At 51.0% G+C, this 17,862-nt stretch overlaps 1 protein-coding gene across 1 annotated transcript in view; it reads left to right on the top strand.

Annotated features, from left to right (window-relative positions):
- bahcc1a (BAH domain and coiled-coil containing 1a) overlaps window positions 1–17,862 on the top strand; it is a 35,827-nt gene that overhangs the window by 5,739 nt on the left and 12,226 nt on the right. The window contains exons 4-5 of the mRNA XM_077733700.1: window positions 3,827–4,168; window positions 15,151–15,333. Coding sequence (XP_077589826.1) covers window positions 3,979–4,168; window positions 15,151–15,333 — 373 coding nt within the window. The 5' untranslated portion in view covers window positions 3,827–3,978. The remainder of the gene's footprint in view (window positions 1–3,826; window positions 4,169–15,150; window positions 15,334–17,862) is intronic.

The raw sequence follows: 17,862 nt of genomic DNA, 5'->3' as shown, positions 1-17,862 counted from the left end.
CTGGTTTTGCTTGATTTAGCCAAGGGCGATTGCTACCTAAGCGCAGTAAATGCGCCTTTTAAAATGCGGCCCGATTGTAAGCGCCCTCTATAAAAGTCCAGTAAAACGGGACGTAAACACCGCCGCCAGCCCGCCAGCCAGCGGCGAGCGCGTACGACGCCTGGCCAAAACAAGCAATGACGCTCCGCTGTAATGGCGCTCATTGATTGGAACGGCCAATGGCTCGCCTTAGGGTCGCCGCCACAACTCAATTCAACTTACAAACGCAGCGTGCGCTCTGAGGCGGAAAATAATGGAAGATCCCTCTCTGGCGCAGACATTTTTTTCTGTAGACTTTTCTCGCTGCCCTCTATTAATTGTGAGTTACTGGGATTCTGTAAAATGGACTAAGAGCACAAAATGAAAGGACAATTATTGTTCTATGTGGCGATGCGGTACACTTCTTCCTTTGGACAAATCTGCTTCGGAAACACGCCACCTAATGGTCAAGGAAACGACGGCGGGTGGATTTGTGTGAACGTTGATTTGTTTTTTATGTCTGCTCAGAGAAGATACATTTATGATGCGATTGATTTTTTGGATCCCATTATTGCACAGGACTGTACAGAAGATGCGCATAGTCCCAGGTTTAAAATGTGTTATAAGACTAAGAAAGGTCATTGGTGATGTCATCACTGGAGATTTTGAACGCGATTGACTTAACAGCCTAGTTTTCAGCGGTGACAAAGAAATGCTAATGCACTCTCTGGTGATGACCCTTGATGAGATCTTAATAGTTGATGTTTTCAGGCTCCAGACCACCATTGTGATGTAAACCATCCAGGTTTGGCGACGACCAGATGAAACGAGCCCTTGAGTATCTTAGCCGCATCTACGTTAGGCAAAGTTTGATCAGTCATACAATTGCTTTTGTTAAAGAGAGCGGGGAGCACAAGGTTTCGCTGTTCATGACAGTTGAAGGAAGGAAAATGATTGCGCTGTCCCCACACCAACCCAATCTTTAATCTTAAAACAAACTCAGTGACATGCATGTTTTGCGATGACAAAAAGAACTAGACCTTGTATTTTCTTTTTTAACCCAAACCAAATAACATCTATTTCATTCATAATGCTAACATTATCGATGGAGTAAACTAGCTTGACCTTTGACCTCAAACCTACTTGACCTCAATCATGCAGAAGACAATCTTAGAGGTACAAAAAATGACTAGTTGAGACTTCACTCAGCTGGTGTGAAGTTTTCTTAGCGTGTATTATGTATTTATTTATTTATAATATGCCACTTTTGGCTCATTCCAAAAGCATGCATGACCCTCCTGGGGATAAAGCCAACGAATGTTATGCTTGAGACATTTGTGAATGTTTTGGAAGGGGTCTGGAATGATTGAAAGGCCTGTCATTTGGATAAGGAAGGATGATTTGAAGTATAAAGCCAATGCAAAAGCACACGTGCGGTTAAAAGTGAGCGTGTTGACGGTCGGTTTTGCGAGCAGGCCAGGCCGACACAGCACGGTTGCGGGACAAAAGCATCCATCGGTCGCTTTAAATCCGCCGCTTCCCTCGGCGGAGGGCGGGCCCGCGGTCGCGTGATTGGCCGGCGCCGACAACCAATGGCGAGCCTCCTTGCTCATTAGCATTCAGCCTATCCAACCAATGGCGGTTCGTGTTTACCCTGCGCGCGGGCGCCAGGCACGCAGTTTCACCGGGAGAGAAAAGCACCGCTTGGAAGGTCGGAGGCGAGAGCCAGCCAGCGAGCTAGCGAGCCTGCGAGACAGGCCGGAAGCGCCCCAGCCTCGGCTAGCCTAGCCCAATTCAGTCCGGCCCGGTGCGGTCTAGGTCCCCGAAACCGTATGCCGAATCCCGAACGACTCTCATGGACGTACCGCAGGCGCTCGGCAAGGCTGCCTCCTCCGCTCGGCCGCTCTGAGTGACTTCAAATGGGCGTCGCAGTCTTCCTTCCAGCCTCTGGTACGATTTTTAATTCATTCTTATGCAGGAATTTCACATGGCAGTAAATCGGCCCTTTTTACCGATTTATTTTCGCTAAAGCCGATGCTTTTAGCTAGGAAAATACAGCGCCTGATTGTTGTTGTTTTACTCCACAAGAGGGTCGTTTTTAAAAGGCTGAATATGCCAGTGTCTTGTAAAATCATCTCAAATAAACAGGGGGAAAATGTTTGAATTGGTGCAGCCATCTGAAAATTGCCCACCTTTTAAAAATTGTAATCAGTCACGATTACGGTCATACAATTCATTCAAGTTATCACGGCGTGCAATTCGGGGACATTGAATTATATTGGGGTATTGGTGTTTTTTGTTTTTAAATGTAATGCGTTTTTGAACGTTCTTTTTTGTAAGAAATGCCCCAAATGTTGACGCGTATAATTAAGGGATTTAAATGTGTGTGGGAAAAAAAACGGAAGAAAAATCCATTTTCTTGGTGGTGAGGAAAGCAGGCAGACAGCGAGGTCCGCTGCCTTCTCTCCCCGGCCGAAGCGCACTCCCTCCCGTCCGGCTTTGTCACGAAGGTCCCCCTCTTCCCAAGCGCCGCCCGACCAACCCCAAAAATACGAATAAAAGCTAAACTAGCACACAATTGACTACATTTCCCGTTGGATTTTCGCTGGCCTTTTAAAATTTTCGACGATTAAATGAATGACGTCAAACGGCATCGACGATTTTGGTCGCGCTGAAACAATTTGCAGCATTTCCGACGTGCCTTGTCCGTTTCAGCCGAAGCCCGAGCATTAAAATGGGGGATGAATTGTACATGGGAGGCCTGTGGGTGGTTTATTTTTTTGGGGGTCGGCGACGCCGCATTTGGAAGCTCCGGCTTGGCGGCCCAAAGCCGCACGCGAAGCCGAGACAAAGGCAGCTGACGGGCGGCCATTCGCCTCCACGAGTGCCCCCCTCCCTTCCTCTCTTGCTCTCTTCCTCCGGTTCTCCCTTCTCCACCTCCATTACAATCTCAGCTGTCATGATTGCAGGAGCCATTTTCTCCCTCTTTACCACGTCGAAGCCACGCGTGCTTGCACGGTAGCTGGCTACGTTGCATTCGGTCACGATTTCGACGAGGTGGGACATTTTTTATTGTTTGAAATCAAGCACAATATTGCTTTAGGCACGCGTGTGTGTGTGTGTGATGCTTGGGCTAGATGGAGTGCACACACACGCGCGCGCAAACACACACAAACACACACACACACACACACACACACACACACACACACACACACACACACGCACACACACCGTGTGCTCAGGGCCACTTAGATGACGGGGGATATTTCCATTTTTCTGATTTAATTCAGTGTAGCAGCGGGCAAAGTTGACGGTGTCATTTTCACTCCGATCAATGCGGCCCAAATTGGACGTTCGCCTTGTGCCACGTTGACCAAAATGAAACATCAACGTACGCCAAATAGGTCGTGTGCGCTCATGGATACACACAAACACACACACACACTCACCATGACGGCTGCTTTCAATTCAATTGTCACGCAGCCTCCTTTCACCTCATATATTTATATATATATATATATATATTTTTTTTTTTTTTGGAGCTTTAATTTTCATCATTAGAGATGGTCTGCTCGAATGGCCGCGGCGCACGGGAGCCGGCCTTTAGTGCTGCAAAAAGGGGGGAAAGGATAGACAATAGGACGGAGGGGCGCCCAGCCGAGTGTGTTTGCCTGAAATTGTGCGCCTCGGCTTGGAAGTAGGAGAGGGCCGGGGAGAAAAAAAAAAGTGTAAATTCAACAAAGCGACGGCTATGGTTCATTGTATTGAATTTTTTTCTTCCTCTTCTTTTTTTCCGGGGTTAAAGAAAAGATGATCGCCGGCGTGGCTTCCCGCCGCCCCAAGCCGGCGACCCACTGACTGAATGCGAGACGTCCACCCGCGGGAGAGGATTACTCCATGGGCCGCGTTTGATTTCCCCCCGGATCGCCCATCGCGGATTACCGGACGTTCCCCGGAATGGAAGGCCGGGATTTGGCGGCTCCGCCGGCCACGACGGCGGCCCAGGCGGCGGCGGCGGCCCATCTCCTGTCAGAGCGCGGCGGCCTGGTGCACCGGGCCGCCTCTGGACACGGCTCCGTGCAGCACGCCGGACACTTCCCGGCGGGGAAGTACTACCCGTCGCACATCCCCATGGCTCCACACTCAGGTCAGTCCGGCTGCGGGTTCCAGTCCCACGTGTGTATCTGCCATGTCGCCCGCTTTGTGCTTGTTGACGCGTCGGATTGCTCAAATAGCGGCTTGTCAATGGTGATGCTTTGAGGGGGAGGGTTAGGGTTATTTAGCGTGCGGGCTTTGATGACGTCGTCGTGTCATTTTCCAAGTCAAATGTCCATTTTTTGTTTTGTTTTTAAAGGTATTTTTAAGAGCAAAGCGGGCACCTTTGTGCACCAAATTGAAATGGAATCCCCAGTCAATGAAACGCAATCCCCCCCCCCCCTTTTTTAACGGCCTTTATTTTTGCAATTTTCTTTTATGGCCCCTCAATACTTTTTCAAGAGCGATGGCGGACCGCGCTTAAGGAGGGCCGGGAATTGCACCCGGAACCGGAGTTTGACGCCGTTGCCCACACGGACGCCCAGGGCCCCGTCGTAAAGTCTCGTATGTAATTGCTGTAAATGGGCCGGACTTGGCGGTCGCCGCCCCTGCCGCCATCGCCGCCATCGCCGCCGTCGCCAACTCGGGACGATAAACCTTTCAACGCAAAAGTAAAAAAGAATAGCCCGTAAAAATTCCATGTAATAACCTTTCAAGGCCTTCTTTCTTGTCATTATCATTTACGGCTTTTAAAAAAAACAGTTTTTAAAACATTCTGCCACCCACGTTGGATCGTAGCAAAGATTCGGGAGACCATTTGGCCATATTTTCATACCGATCGACGCAGTGGATTTTTCTCCGCTCATGTAAATATCTCAATTTGATTAGAACGACCTGGCTATCCTACCAGCATATTGGCTTTGTGTTTTATGCATCTCTGGATTCTTGTTTCAATTCTGGACGAATGGGATTGAAGAGGGTTTTCCCTTGGTTGGGCCTGAAAATGCACTTTGCATTTTGCTCCATATTTGTGTCTACATAGAGTGCGATATTTGAGGGATTACCGTAGTGCAGTGCGCCAATGGGTGGGGTGTCAGGGGTGCCCCGCCCCCCTCCGGAGTTTGGCCTTCAAAGCACGCGGTGCAAATGCGTTGACGGTGGTGCACGCGCCAGCCAGCTTTGACAAGTGACTCGGTAGTGTTTACGTTGGGGAAGCGCCCCTAGCTCGTTCATCATTTCCAAACCGGTGGCATTTTGACTCTGACGGCCGGCGGCCGACCCCGAGCTCGGTCCGGCGGAATTGAATCTCCGTCGCCGCCAACGCCTTTGCTTAAATGAATAGATACATGCGTGGATGCTTTGAAAGGGATTCTGCCAGTGACGTGATGTAGTCCCCCATTTTTTTAATGGCATCTGGGACGTGGCTGGCTTGGAATGTGGTCAATGTATTAGCTTTTCTATCACTCGCCGTTTGTGTTTGCTTTTCAGACACACGCACACAAAAATGGACGGAAGGAGCAAATTTCCTTTGTGGCGGCGTTCTAAGACGGTTTTAAGAGCGCAAATGCCACGGCAGCAGCACAGGTGGCTTATTGTTCTCGGCGCTCTCGTCACTTTTGGGCGTGACCGGAGGAGGGAAGCGCCTCTATCTTTTCTTTCCGCACGCCGACCCTCGCAAAACGCCCCGCCTCGGATTGCCCGCCGTTTCTTCTTTAGAAATTGGAAGAAGGGAGCAAATCCCTTTTAAGGTAAAATCCTTGGAAAGCGCCGGGAAAAATGGAGGCATTTCTTCTCTCTGCGCTCAAGCCAGCATAGGTCAACATTTTGTTAAATACGTATTGAAGCCCGTGTGGAAAAAATGTAATACGCCAAGATGAATAGTTTTAATAAAATTGAGAAAACCATAACAACACATGCAAAATGAGATAGGAAGCAAAGGGCCGCATGTGGCTCGAGAGCCGCGTGTTCGCCATCTATAAAGAAGTGATGTGATTTTAAAAAAGAGGATTTTTAGTTTTAGGGATATTTTATTTGATGAAAATTGAAAATCCAAAACATGTTTACTGGAAAGGCATTAAAATAAAAATTCAAATGAGAATAGAGGCAACAACAGGCTGAATAGATTTTTTTAACAAACAAAAAGTAGGGATTAAATATTTTTGTTAAGCCCTTTTCGGTTGTTCCAGGGGATTTGGCAGCTTGGCCAAAAGTCCAGCTGTCGCTAACCGTAATGTAACGATCCACACGGGATAGAGCGCCCCCTTGTTGCGTTACCTTGCAAAAATAACACGTCAAATGCTAGGATTGTGTGTTAACAATTTCACAGAAAAGGTGCAAACTATAAATAAATAATAAAATAAAACGGCAACTTATAGTCCTGAGAATACGGGCGATATAGCATTGATTGATCCGCACAAATCGATCGTTTTTGTGTCGTGATATAATATTTATGGTGAGGTCCATGTCGTGACCCGCTGAGTTGAGCTTTGGACGGACGTCTATGGCCGTCACTGGCGCCCAAACGTAATCGTTGACGCGACAATGGCTTTTGGTTTGCCCCCCAAAAACTAACCCCCCCCCCCCCCCCCCCCCCCACGGCTAGGTTGTTTGTCAGGAACGTCGGCATCCCAGCTCTTTTACGCCGGCCACGTTAGCCGCGCCGAGTATCTTGTTTGGCGAGCGCGCCGGATCCCGTCGGGACCGACTGGCATCAATATTTCATGGACGCCATGAATATTTCAAGGTCGAGGGAGTAAAAGGAGGCGTCGCCGCTATCGAGCGCTGAGTGCTAACGCCGCTTTTTTTAATGCCTCGCCATTGACGACGCCAGAGGTCTGATCCATTTGAGGAAAAACATTTTTTTTACTTATAGTCCGTGAAATACTGTACGGCATTTTTTCTATTGGATCTGCTTGGAAAATTGATCTCCTATTCTTTCGTTGGTTAAGTTGCATTGTGAGGTGGACATAGTCAGGGGTTTCAAAATCCTATTTTGAATTGTATTTATTTACTTCTGAGATCATGGTGATTACCGCCATCTGGTGTTAAAGCCGAGAAGTGCAGCTGGATGAATTCTAGCTTCTTGTGTGAGCCACGTTTACGGCCGGCGCCCCTGTTCGAGTTTCTGACATTTTCAAGGAAGATTCAAAAAAAAAGGTCTGAAACGGCAAAAGCCACCTTGTTAGTCCATTTTTGCTTTTTAGGAGTCATTTGAGGTCAAGCTGGCTCGCTCCCCGGCTCGCTCGCCGGCTCGCTCGCCGGCTCGCCCGCCATGTGTCCGCTTTACGGCGTCTCGCAATGGCGCTGGTTCTTTTACCAATGGCCAGCTGTAAAGTCATTTTCACGGGCTTGAATTGAGAGCGCAAAGGGGAACCGTAGCCAGCTCGTATCCTTTATGGACCGGGGGTGGGTGGCGTTTGCACTTGGCTCTGGCCTTTATGGGGGGGCGGAGCGGGGCGGGGCCTGGTTTTTCTTTTCAATGCTCGCTGGTGCCAAAGCAGCTGCCAGAGGTCATGGCGCTCGCTGTCCTCCCGCGCTTCCTCCGCATCTCCCCCATCTTCCTTTTTTGTTGTTGTTGCATCTTTGTAGGAAGAGCGCGGCGCTCTTCCTTCCTGCCGACCCGCCCGGGCCGTCGTCCCCTCTCGCCCGACCCGGCCCATTGTGGCCGAGCCCCGGCTTTTTTACGGCTGCTCTTAAAGATAAAAAACAAGCCCGTCCACCCCTTTTATTGTTCTCCTGGAGGATGTCCCCGTCATTCTCTCGTTTTTTTTTTACGTCGGAGGCGCTTCCCCCTTCAAAGGTCGGCTGGGCCGTGTGCCCAAAATTCAGAGACACCCCCCCCCCCCTCCTCCTGGACCAAAGGGGAATAAATAACTTTACTGGGACTTTTATGGAAGGTCTCATTGCTGGAATATCCCGTGGCTCTGAGGACGCTTCAAAGACAAACACAGGTGTTTGGAGGGATTAGCAAAATGGCCGCCTAAGACCCGTGCGCGAGAGGGTCGCCGTCGGGTCGATGGCCGGCAATTTAAAAAAAAAAAAGTCCCCATTGGGGCCTTTGGTCAAGGTGTCTTGTCTTCTGAGATGGCCACCTAGTGGCCTGGAATGCACACTACAGGGCTCGCTAAGCTATCGTTGTGTTGTAAGGCCTTACTGTCAAATGTGTTCCCATCCATTATTTGCTGTGTAGAAGTATTGGTAAGGAGGGCTATTTTTGAAGTATTGAATTTTCTTCTAATGTCGGCATTGAGCCAGTATTTGCAACAACATTTCTGGAGGAGCTAGCACCAGGGTTGACTTTAAAACTTGAAATATTATTTCCTTTAGGAGTACAAATATTATTTCTCATGTCACGGTGACTAGATTTGAAATTCTGGCATCTGCAAAACATTGCCAGTTTGAGTTTAGCGCCTCTTTAGGGCCAACGAAGGGGGTGCCGTGCGGCGGGCCGTCGTCGCCCACTGGCCGACGCGCTTGTCAAACGCGCTAACGCGTGTGGCGTCCCTAGAGGGCGGCGAGACGCGGCCGTTCTAATTAGCGGGACAGGTGTATTTTTGAAATGGCGAGTGACCATTTGGATCTTTTCAAATGTCCAATTGACGACCTCACCGAAATGCGGCTTCCTTATTGCCAGAAAGCTTGCATTTTTCTTAAGATTCAGTGGGGTCGATAGGTCAAATGTCGTGCACGGTGGTGGCGGCGTCTTGGCAAAGCGCATATGACGACAAACCAAGGCTTTTGTTTGTTAGCGAGTGGCCGTCTGGCAAGATTTTTGCAATTCTTTCACCCTCCTGTTATTTCCTAAGCGGGGCCGCCACACTAAGAAGAAGCGCTTTGTATTCAAGCAGACGCTAGTTGAGTCCCCGTCAAACCTGCGGCCCGGGGTCCCGCTGGCGGGTCCTTTCGGGGTCCCCGCGGCGATGCCTTCTACTTGGCCGCAACGAGGAAGCTTTGACTTCAATGATTTAGTGAGGAGAAATGTCTTTTAGCTCCAAAAGAGTCTCTGCTCAATTTTGCACTGGCACTGGAGCCCGAAACAAAAACGCCGTCACGGAGGAGGAGGAGGAGGAGGAGGAGGAGGAAGAAGCGGGAACAGCTACGGTGCATGCGTGGTGCAAATTGTTTTGAAAAATGGCCCCATAAATGTTGTGTTTTCCTCATTTTAAGATGATATGAGGCATATTTGCACTCCTACTTTCTATCCCTCCATTTGACAGATCTGCTTTCAGAAAGCCCATTGGCTTTGAGGATCCATTGCATTTTTTTGTCTTTCTTTTTTTTCGGTCTCATCTGTCCTTCCAAAGACTTTTTCTCCAATTGCGTGGATTCTCTTTCGGAGCCAGCAGATGGCCACGATTCAGGATGAAAGCAGACCCCGAATCCTTTTTGGATCCCCGTCAGTCCGCCCCCATCGGCCCCAACGGGGGGCTCGGGTTTCGGCCCGCCGACCGTCCCCGAGCGGGCCGTCTTGGCCGTGCGCCATCGGAGCAAAGCCGCTTTTAAAAGCCGTCGAACTTGACCACAAATATTAGCGGTCGGTCCACCTGCCCAATGTCTTAGGAAGGATGGCTGATGTAATTGTCCCTCCCCCCCAAAATCCAATTTGCTTTATTTAAGAGTAAAGATCCCCGTGGAGTATTTACAAAAACCCACGCGCCTCAGTGAGAGCATTTTTTTTTCTTTTGCCGGAACCCATTTGAAAACGCAGCCAAGCATTTCCTATAGTACTACGACTCGTCCCGTCGGGGTGGATGACAGATGCCCGGAGCCCACTTGGGACGGACGGGCGGACGGGCGGACGGCTGCAATCCGATATGGCGCCATTATCCCAAGGAAAGGCCCACAAATGGCTTGCTGATACTAAACTGGCCCCATCTAAGCTATTCTACTAAGGTGGGTCTCGCTTTCCCCCCCAATTGGATCAATTGATGGCGGTCAGGTGCTTCTTGTTTGTGCAAAAAGCAGGAATTGGGAACCTATAGCTCGGGAGCCACACATGGCTCTTTTGGTGAGTGGCTTGCCGCTAACCCGTGAGCTCAAATATAGAGAAAGCACATATATATTTTTTTCATTATATCATCATTTTCATCATTTTGGTGCATTTAATAGTGGTGCAATATGACTGTTTCCTCTTTTGTAGCGCTTCTCCTCATTAGGATTGAAGCTAGCAGGAGGCTAAACCCCCCCCTAAGCTAGACGCAAGCACATTAGCAATTTAGCCACCTCAATTGGCTTAGCGTGCACCTTTTTTGGGATGTGGGCGAAAAGGCCGAGTGCCCGGAGAAAAGCCACGCACACGCACGTGTGCCCTCTCTTCCTTCCTTTGCAACCCTTGAACTCGCAAACAAAGCGCTAAACATGACAATAGTGGCGATAGAGTCAAAAGTTATGGCTAAAATCTCTTTTTCTTTGTCGTCTCCGCCGCGTATTTACGGCCCTGCCGAACCTCGCGTGCGCTTGTTTGCGCACGTTTACCCACGCTGGCGTCTTTTTGTCCCTCCGTGTGTGCATCTCACGACATATGAAGCGCCCGTCATCAATCTGCCGAGGGCACGGCCGACCGGGCGGGTGGGCGGTCCTCCTCCTTCAAAGCGGAGGGAGGGGGCGGAGTCTTGGCGCGCCAACTGCCAGATAAATCAAGGGGGGGGGGCTTAATGAAAGCTCAGAAGGCTTCCATAATTATGGGAGCGGCTGATAGAAATCAGCCTCTTTCTCAAATAAGTCAATTAACCCGCTCCCCTTTGTGGCCCAATTATGCCGCGCCGTCACGCTAACCTCCATATGCGCCACGTGGATTTCAATCTTTTTATTTTCTGCCGTGACTCTTCTCATATGCCCACTGAAGCCATGGGAAATGACGCCGTCGTCCGTCGTGGCTTCCGTGGCCCGCCCCGGTATACCGACGCCTTTTGAAGGGTTCGCACCACCCAAAAATGGCCACGTTTCCAAGACGGATAGAACCAAGTCCGATCCGCCGGCCCACCGTCGCCTGATCATTAGGCGTGTAAATAAGCGCCGTTGAAGAATGTCAACAGGAGCGCGTTCTTATCTGGGGAGCGTCAAATCCGACCCCGCGATAGACCAACCCCGCCAGGACAAATAGGCCGTGCGTCCGTCGACAATATCCGACGGAGCGGTGGCCACGCGGGCTTTTCGCGCCCCTGGAATTCAATTGAAAGCTTCGCCACAAGTCCACAAGTCACAACAACAAACGGAGCAAAACGGTAGCTAGGCTAAGCGTAGCCACGCGCAGTATATCACAATCTCCTGGATTTGACCTCGGTCGCGGTCATGAAGTTGGAATCATTGTAAGCAGCTGGGAAGCTTTTTTTGGGGCCTTTTTGATTCTTTGTGTGACTCAGACGGCTCATCTATAAAAGGCAGCTAACGTCGACGGGCTCTCTCGTCCAATGGCGGGCGGGCGGGCCGCCACTTCACTTGACCTCACGTTGGCGGACCATTTTTGAATTTTTATTTCGAATTTAGCCTGCGATTTGCCCGACCTGACCTGGCTTGAGCTTCAAGTCAAGACACTCCCCCTGGGTCGTTTACGCGGGCCCGCAGGATTCCCCGGCCGCAACGCCGGGAAGAAATGCGTCACGAGCGGGGGAGCCCAAAATAATGTTTACGGGCTCCGTCGGCTCGGAAATCATTTTCCATATCGACGCAAGCACGCCACGGCCCCCGTGGGGGGGACGGACGGACGCTGTCCCATTTGCTGCCAATGGCCGACATCATGGGAAGGGAAACGGATTGGATTGTCGGAGAGGCGCCCCGACCCACCACTCGTGTTTTTTTTTTTTGCTTCTGTTGAAGAAAGAAATGGCAATTTTGAAAAGCGCACGTTTAGCACGCACGCGAGCCGGAGATGGACGAGCCCCACCGCCGTAATGGCCATTTTATGCTTGGGGAATAACGATCCGGAACGGCGGAAAGCGGCGGAATGCGGCGGAAAGCCCCCCGAAAGCGTCTGGTCTCACAATAGGTGACTTAAGGGGAGCGCTCGGCCCACGTTTGGACGGCCGGCAAATGCCCGGGAAGCGCTTTGCATACAAAGACGCCGATATTATCTCAACCCCGAGACGGACGCTCGAGATGGGGTCGTAATAGGCGGCGGGGGCGGAGCCACCGCTAATAAAGTAGAGTGGAAGTACGGCGCTGGGAGAGCAAACGCTCCGTAATGAGCCGACACTAAAAAGTATCTTTAATATCTCCTTCCCGCGACCCGATAAACATTCTCACCCAAGTGGACGGCCTCACGTCGCTCTCTTCGCCTCCGCTATTGGAGCCAATGTGGCCGGTGGGTGTGGGAAATTAGGGTGTGGGCGGGTGACGCTTCAAAAATAAAGAGGAGGTAATGGGCCTTGTCCTGGTCTCATCCGGTTGCTGTTTGGAATCTGGCCTCCCTCCCACCTCCTTCTCTTGGAATGTGGACTTTGCAAGCCAGGCAGGCCACTGACTCCAATGGACTTCCGTCAGAAAAAAAGGGCTCTCCTCTTCTACGCTAGCTTGAAATAGAGAATTGGCAGCCTGCTTTCATCAAGTTCCTGGAGTTGAAAGTGTTGTGAGCGTTTTCTGTCTTAACATATAGCACTCACCCACCCACCGGCCGTTGACCAAGGTCAACTGAGATAGGCCCCTCCCACATGTACGACGCCGAACGGGCTCGGAAGGCCGAGGAACCGGCGGCTCCCCCTCGGTCAAACACATCCCGTGACTTTCTTTACATGTCGTTTTAACAATAAAAGCGTCCCGTTCGGCATGGCAGGACGAGGAATGGCAACAATAGCAGAAAGGTGGAAAATGGACTTATTTATTTCCATTCGGGCCAGCGTGACCACTCAATAAAGGGTTAAAAAAAGGCCTTTATACTTCAAAAATGTTGAGCCACAGAACAAAATAAGAAGTCGCTGGGCTTTTTTTTTGCCTTGGATCAAAATGGCTTAAGAAGGATTTTGTCATGGTAAAATAGCGGCAGGGGAGTCTATTTTGCCTTCTATTCAAAGGCGGAAAGATTGCAAGTCGTTTTTTTTTTTTTTTTTTGCATGGCTCGTCCTTGTCTCTTGGATTGCACCTCCTTCTTTCAAGAAGGGCCTTTCGGGTACAAGGACAGAAAAGACTTTGTTTTTTTTATCTTAGCGTGGACGGCGGTCCCGATGCCAAGAGCTTGTAACTCCATTGATGAAAATGCAATGAGTTAATGTGTTCGAGATGAGAGTTTGAATCCGCCCCCCCTCCTACTTGACTTCTATTCCGACTTTTATTGTGAGCAAATGGATGGCGGCCCGATTAGTCAGCCTTCTCAGTGCGCAGACTTTCCAGCATTGCGTGCGTCCCTTTCCCGCTCTTCCCAAAACCTTGCATTGATTGGGGAGGTGGGAAGTCTTTGACGTGGTCCCAAGGGATCGCTCGGAGAACCAGACCATTGGCTGACTTGGTCCCAGCCTAAAATGAGTCTCCATCTGGGCCGGCTAAAGCCTTGATTTGGACTGGTTCTGGAGGTCTTGATTTCTGCTTCCGGGCGAGTCTCCTTCCAGACTCTTCGCCGGCTTTCTGATCCCAACTAACCCGCAAAATGGCCATTTTCGCCACTTGTGGCCGCCGGCCGTCCTTTTGCAAACAAACGATACCCCCCGCCCCCCGCCCCCTCCTTTCCGTACGCGCACACGTCCGCAAGCGCTACCTTGTGCAGATCGGATGGCAATCCATGAAAAGAAGCATTCGTAGGCGGGCGCCGGTCGTCTTTTCGGCCATTTTAAGCATCGCCGCTTGCTGGCTCGGCCCACACACATCCCCCTACGTCCTCCTTATCGTACCATCCCGGCGCCAAATAAATCAATAAACGTTGCGGGACGGCCACGACGACGCCTTTGTCCCATCAAATAACATTAGCTTTGGGAAAGAGGTGAAATGCAGCCGTCCTTTGCCGCTTTAACGGCCGGGATTCCGTCTCCTTGCCCGGAGCGCCGCTGCTTCCCTTGTGTTCCCATGACAACGGGGCCGCCGTGCAGGGGGGGGGCCCTCCCGGGGGGGGCCCTCCCGTCCGGCTTCTCATGAATATGCGCTTCGTGACCTTGGTTGTTTTGTTTGGGCTCGGACACGGGCGGACGTCTCTTGGATTTGGAGTGAAAGAGAATCCAAACCCGCAGCAGTTCTTATCTGGTTCTGGTTTTTTTTTTTTGGGTGGAGTGGCGCTCTATTTGACAGCCCCCGCTGGTCCTTCTTTCAGCGTTCCTGGCCAAAAGGCCGGGCCGTCACTCCCCATGTCTTTGGAAGCATTTCCGGGGCCACGCCGTTAATAATTCAAGAGGATTAGCTGTTTTGGGGAGCCTACGGGCTTTGGCACGGGTACCCAAAAGGGAAAGGGCGGGGCCAAGCACAAAGTAGAGTGTAGATGACAGCCGGCCGGGATGGGGGTTTTGAGTGACACGGATGGGCGGGCTGGATGTGCGCCTGGCCAGAAGTCGCGCTCTCTGGAAGCGTGACAGGGCTTTGCCGCGGGCGTCGGGGTGATTTGAGGTGGCACCGCACACCAAAGACCGGGGGGGGCAGAGCCGAAAGGTCGCGACATTGTCCAGAGTCAACGGGCTGCCACACCAAGCCCCCCCTCTGCCGCCACAAAACAAAGAATTGTTATTTTGCTGTCGACGCCACGTCCCCGAAAGCGCAAAAATGGCTGATACCGAGATGGCGTCAGCGGGAAGTTCCGCCAAAAAGCCGTGCCTTCAAATTCCGGCGGATTGTTCAACGCCTCCCCCCCCTGCATGTAAAGCAAATTGTTTGTTGTATTGAATGCAGTGTCATTTGCCAACGTCTCCTTTGGTACTGTAGTACTGCAGACCAAATATATCCCATGTACTTTTGTGGCTCTTGAAAAGAGATTGAAATTGTGGGTCAGGACCCAAAAGGGACAAAATGACTCTTTTTTTTTTTTTTTTCTTCTTTTATTGGGTCACAGGCTGAGAGGGAATTTCAGAGACACAAACGAGGATTGTGGCTTCATTTATGGTCGATATTTTGACATTTCTATGGGGGGTTTATCAAAAAATCAATGCAAAGTCAAATGATGTTCATTTTTGTGTGCGTCCTTTGCAGGCAGCGGATTGATGGGCAATTCGTCGGCCTCCTTCATGGGGAGCTTTTTGGCCAGCAGCCTGGGCTCGCCGCCTTCGCACCCGTCGCACCATTCCCGGCCGCCCTCCTCGCCGTCCTCGCCCTCCTTCCGGGGCGGACCCCACGCCGGCGCCTCGCAAATCTGGTTCTCTCATTCGCACGAAGGTACGTCCCGGGCTCCTTTTTCACTTTGGGGCGGGAAAGCCAACCAAGGCCAGCTAAGGCCAGCCAAGGCCAGCCAAATCCAGCCAAAGCCAGCCAAAGCCAGCCCAATTGAGCCGTCGCCGTCACCAGAAGCCGCTGATTTCTTTGAAAAGCAGACTTGTGAGCGAGCCCCCTCCCTGGGCCACCGTTTGAAAGAGGGGGGCACGATAACGCCAAGCCTAATAAAAGTAATGGAGGTGATTAGGAGCGGGATTATTAGCGGGATTATTAGCGGCCAGGCAACGGAGGCCATTATCTGGGTGGATGGCACTTTAATAGCACATAACCGAGGCACCGTTCAATCTTCTTCTGCAGATAATTGCCCATTGTCTGTCCTTTAACGTCTTTTGCATAAAAAAGCAAGTCATCCGACGGGCGTCACAATTACCGCGCGCCACGGCGCCGTCCCCGCGGGAAGCCCAACACTTGCCCGCCGCGTGGGTGGCAACTTCAAGCCTACCTAGAGCCCTCTTTTTTTTGGACTCCCGACGGCGTCGGATTGCCGCCGTCGTTCCAAAAGCCCAAAACAGCAGTACGCTCGGAAGCCGTTTTCCGCTTGCCGTATTTTTACGTTTGGTGTATGGAATGGTGGAGAGGATTTTGTGAAGTGCGGAAGTTTGGTGGATTTAGGGCTTGTTTATAGGGGCTCCAAAAGCATTCAAGTTTTACAATCCAAATTATTTGTCAAGTCGCAAAGGCAAAGTTGAGAAAATGGCCGGCGAGTCTGCTTTGGGATTTTTCCAATTGGCCATTTGGCGAGTGACATCAGCGATGATCTTTGCCACGGCCATTCCGTTAAACGGAAGGCGGCGCCAATGGAATACGGGAATGGCGGAGCGTGACGTCAGCCGCCTCCTCGCGGTGGTCGTCCGGTCCGTCCATCGGCAACGTAGTCAGTCCTCCGTCTTGTCTCTGCGAGCGCGCTACGTTAAAAAGCCACGCGGTCCCCGGACCGTTGGCCAGCCAAAGGCGGGCTGGCTAATAATTAGCTCGTGGTCAAAAGTGCCGGGCCAAATAATCAAATGACGGACGGCCTGGATGACAAAAGTGGAAACCATGATGAAGCCGGCCCAATAAATCACTGGAATTTACGGCTTCAATTAGTTTCGCAAGCACTTTATTGGGATCACATCTTTGCTTTTTTTTCCTCGAGTACTCAAAAGGCTTCAGGGCTCGCGTCATGATTTATTCAGCAATTTTTTCCATCTTAATTCAAGCGTGGAAGCGCCGTCTTAGAATTTTTTGCTCTTTGACTGAAAATCTCCAAAAATAAAGATCAGGCATCTGTGGTGTCAAGCAAAATGACGTGTTGTCAACTTTAGGGACAAAATGAGGGATTCCTGGCCTTTGATTGGAGTCTTAAGCACCTCTTGGTTTGCTTCTGGCACTCCCCCAGCCCAAGTTTAATCCGCTTTGGTACGTTCCGCCTTTCCAAATCTATCTTGGCTTGTCCATCTTTGAGCCAGAAGAAGTTGTCTTTCCTGCCTTTGAGGGATTTCTGGCATCGAGCTAAAGCCGCCCAATTCCGTCCGCTTGGCGTCCCTTCCTTTCAATTAGTCAGAGTCGAGGAGAGATGCGTCCGGGCCGCCGTCCGTCAACGGCTCTTGCTCTCCCCCCTCCTGCGTCGTCCGTCCCGTTAGCGTCTAATGTAGCGCCCGTTATCGGGGAAAAATAGACGGAGCTTCCCAACGGAAATGGCGCCTGCCAACGTCGGTCCGTTAAATGCGTCATCCGGGAGGAGAGGCTCCGGCACCCTGCAACTCTGAGAAAATGGATGGGATAGAATGGGCTTGGATTTTCTACTAAATCATTAGAATTGATTTGGTCTTGTAGGCTACACTTGAGCTAAAATGTCACAAAAGATGGCCTTCTTTTAGCCAAATTGTCTTTTCAAAGAAAGGTGGAATTTGTTGTACTGGGAATTGCTGAAAGCTAGCTAGCCAAGCCGCGGCGCACTGGTGGTTGAGCGGCCTGCCCGAAGCCAGAGCGCCATCTTCTTCTCCTCCTCCTTCTCCCGTCCCGGACAGATTAATGGTTGAACAAGTCGGTGCCCGCCAGAAATACACGCCGCCCCCCCCTCCTTCACGCGCTTAGCGCCCCGGCGGAGGGCACGCCGAAATGGAGCGGGGCTGGCATTATCGTGCGCAGCCAGATCGCGGCGTGAAAAGGGATTACGCCATCCCTCGTCACACTCGCCCCCTTTTCCTGAAAAGAAAACGGGCCAAAAAAAAGTCCTCTTCCCAGTTTTGGATAAAGACTTGCCAAACGGCTCTCTCTCTCTCTCTCTCTCTCTGTGTGTGTTTTTCTCCCTCTTCAGCAAATGGCTGACTTTGATGAATCGGCGTGAATTTGGATTTGTTCACTCGTTCGTCCGTCCAATGCGTTTTGAGCGCCACGGCTGGAATTGAATGGCCACGCTTTAGTGCCCCCGACTTTGTCGAGGTCATACCAGAAAAGCCGGAAGAGCAGTTGTTGCCGTCTGGCAACCCA

Source organism: Stigmatopora nigra, chromosome 15, assembly GCF_051989575.1.
Source record: "Stigmatopora nigra isolate UIUO_SnigA chromosome 15, RoL_Snig_1.1, whole genome shotgun sequence".
Classification (NCBI taxonomy): domain Eukaryota; kingdom Metazoa; phylum Chordata; class Actinopteri; order Syngnathiformes; family Syngnathidae; genus Stigmatopora; species Stigmatopora nigra.
The sequence above is the reverse complement of the archived record's forward strand: the minus strand, read 5'-3'. Positions and strand labels throughout refer to the sequence as shown.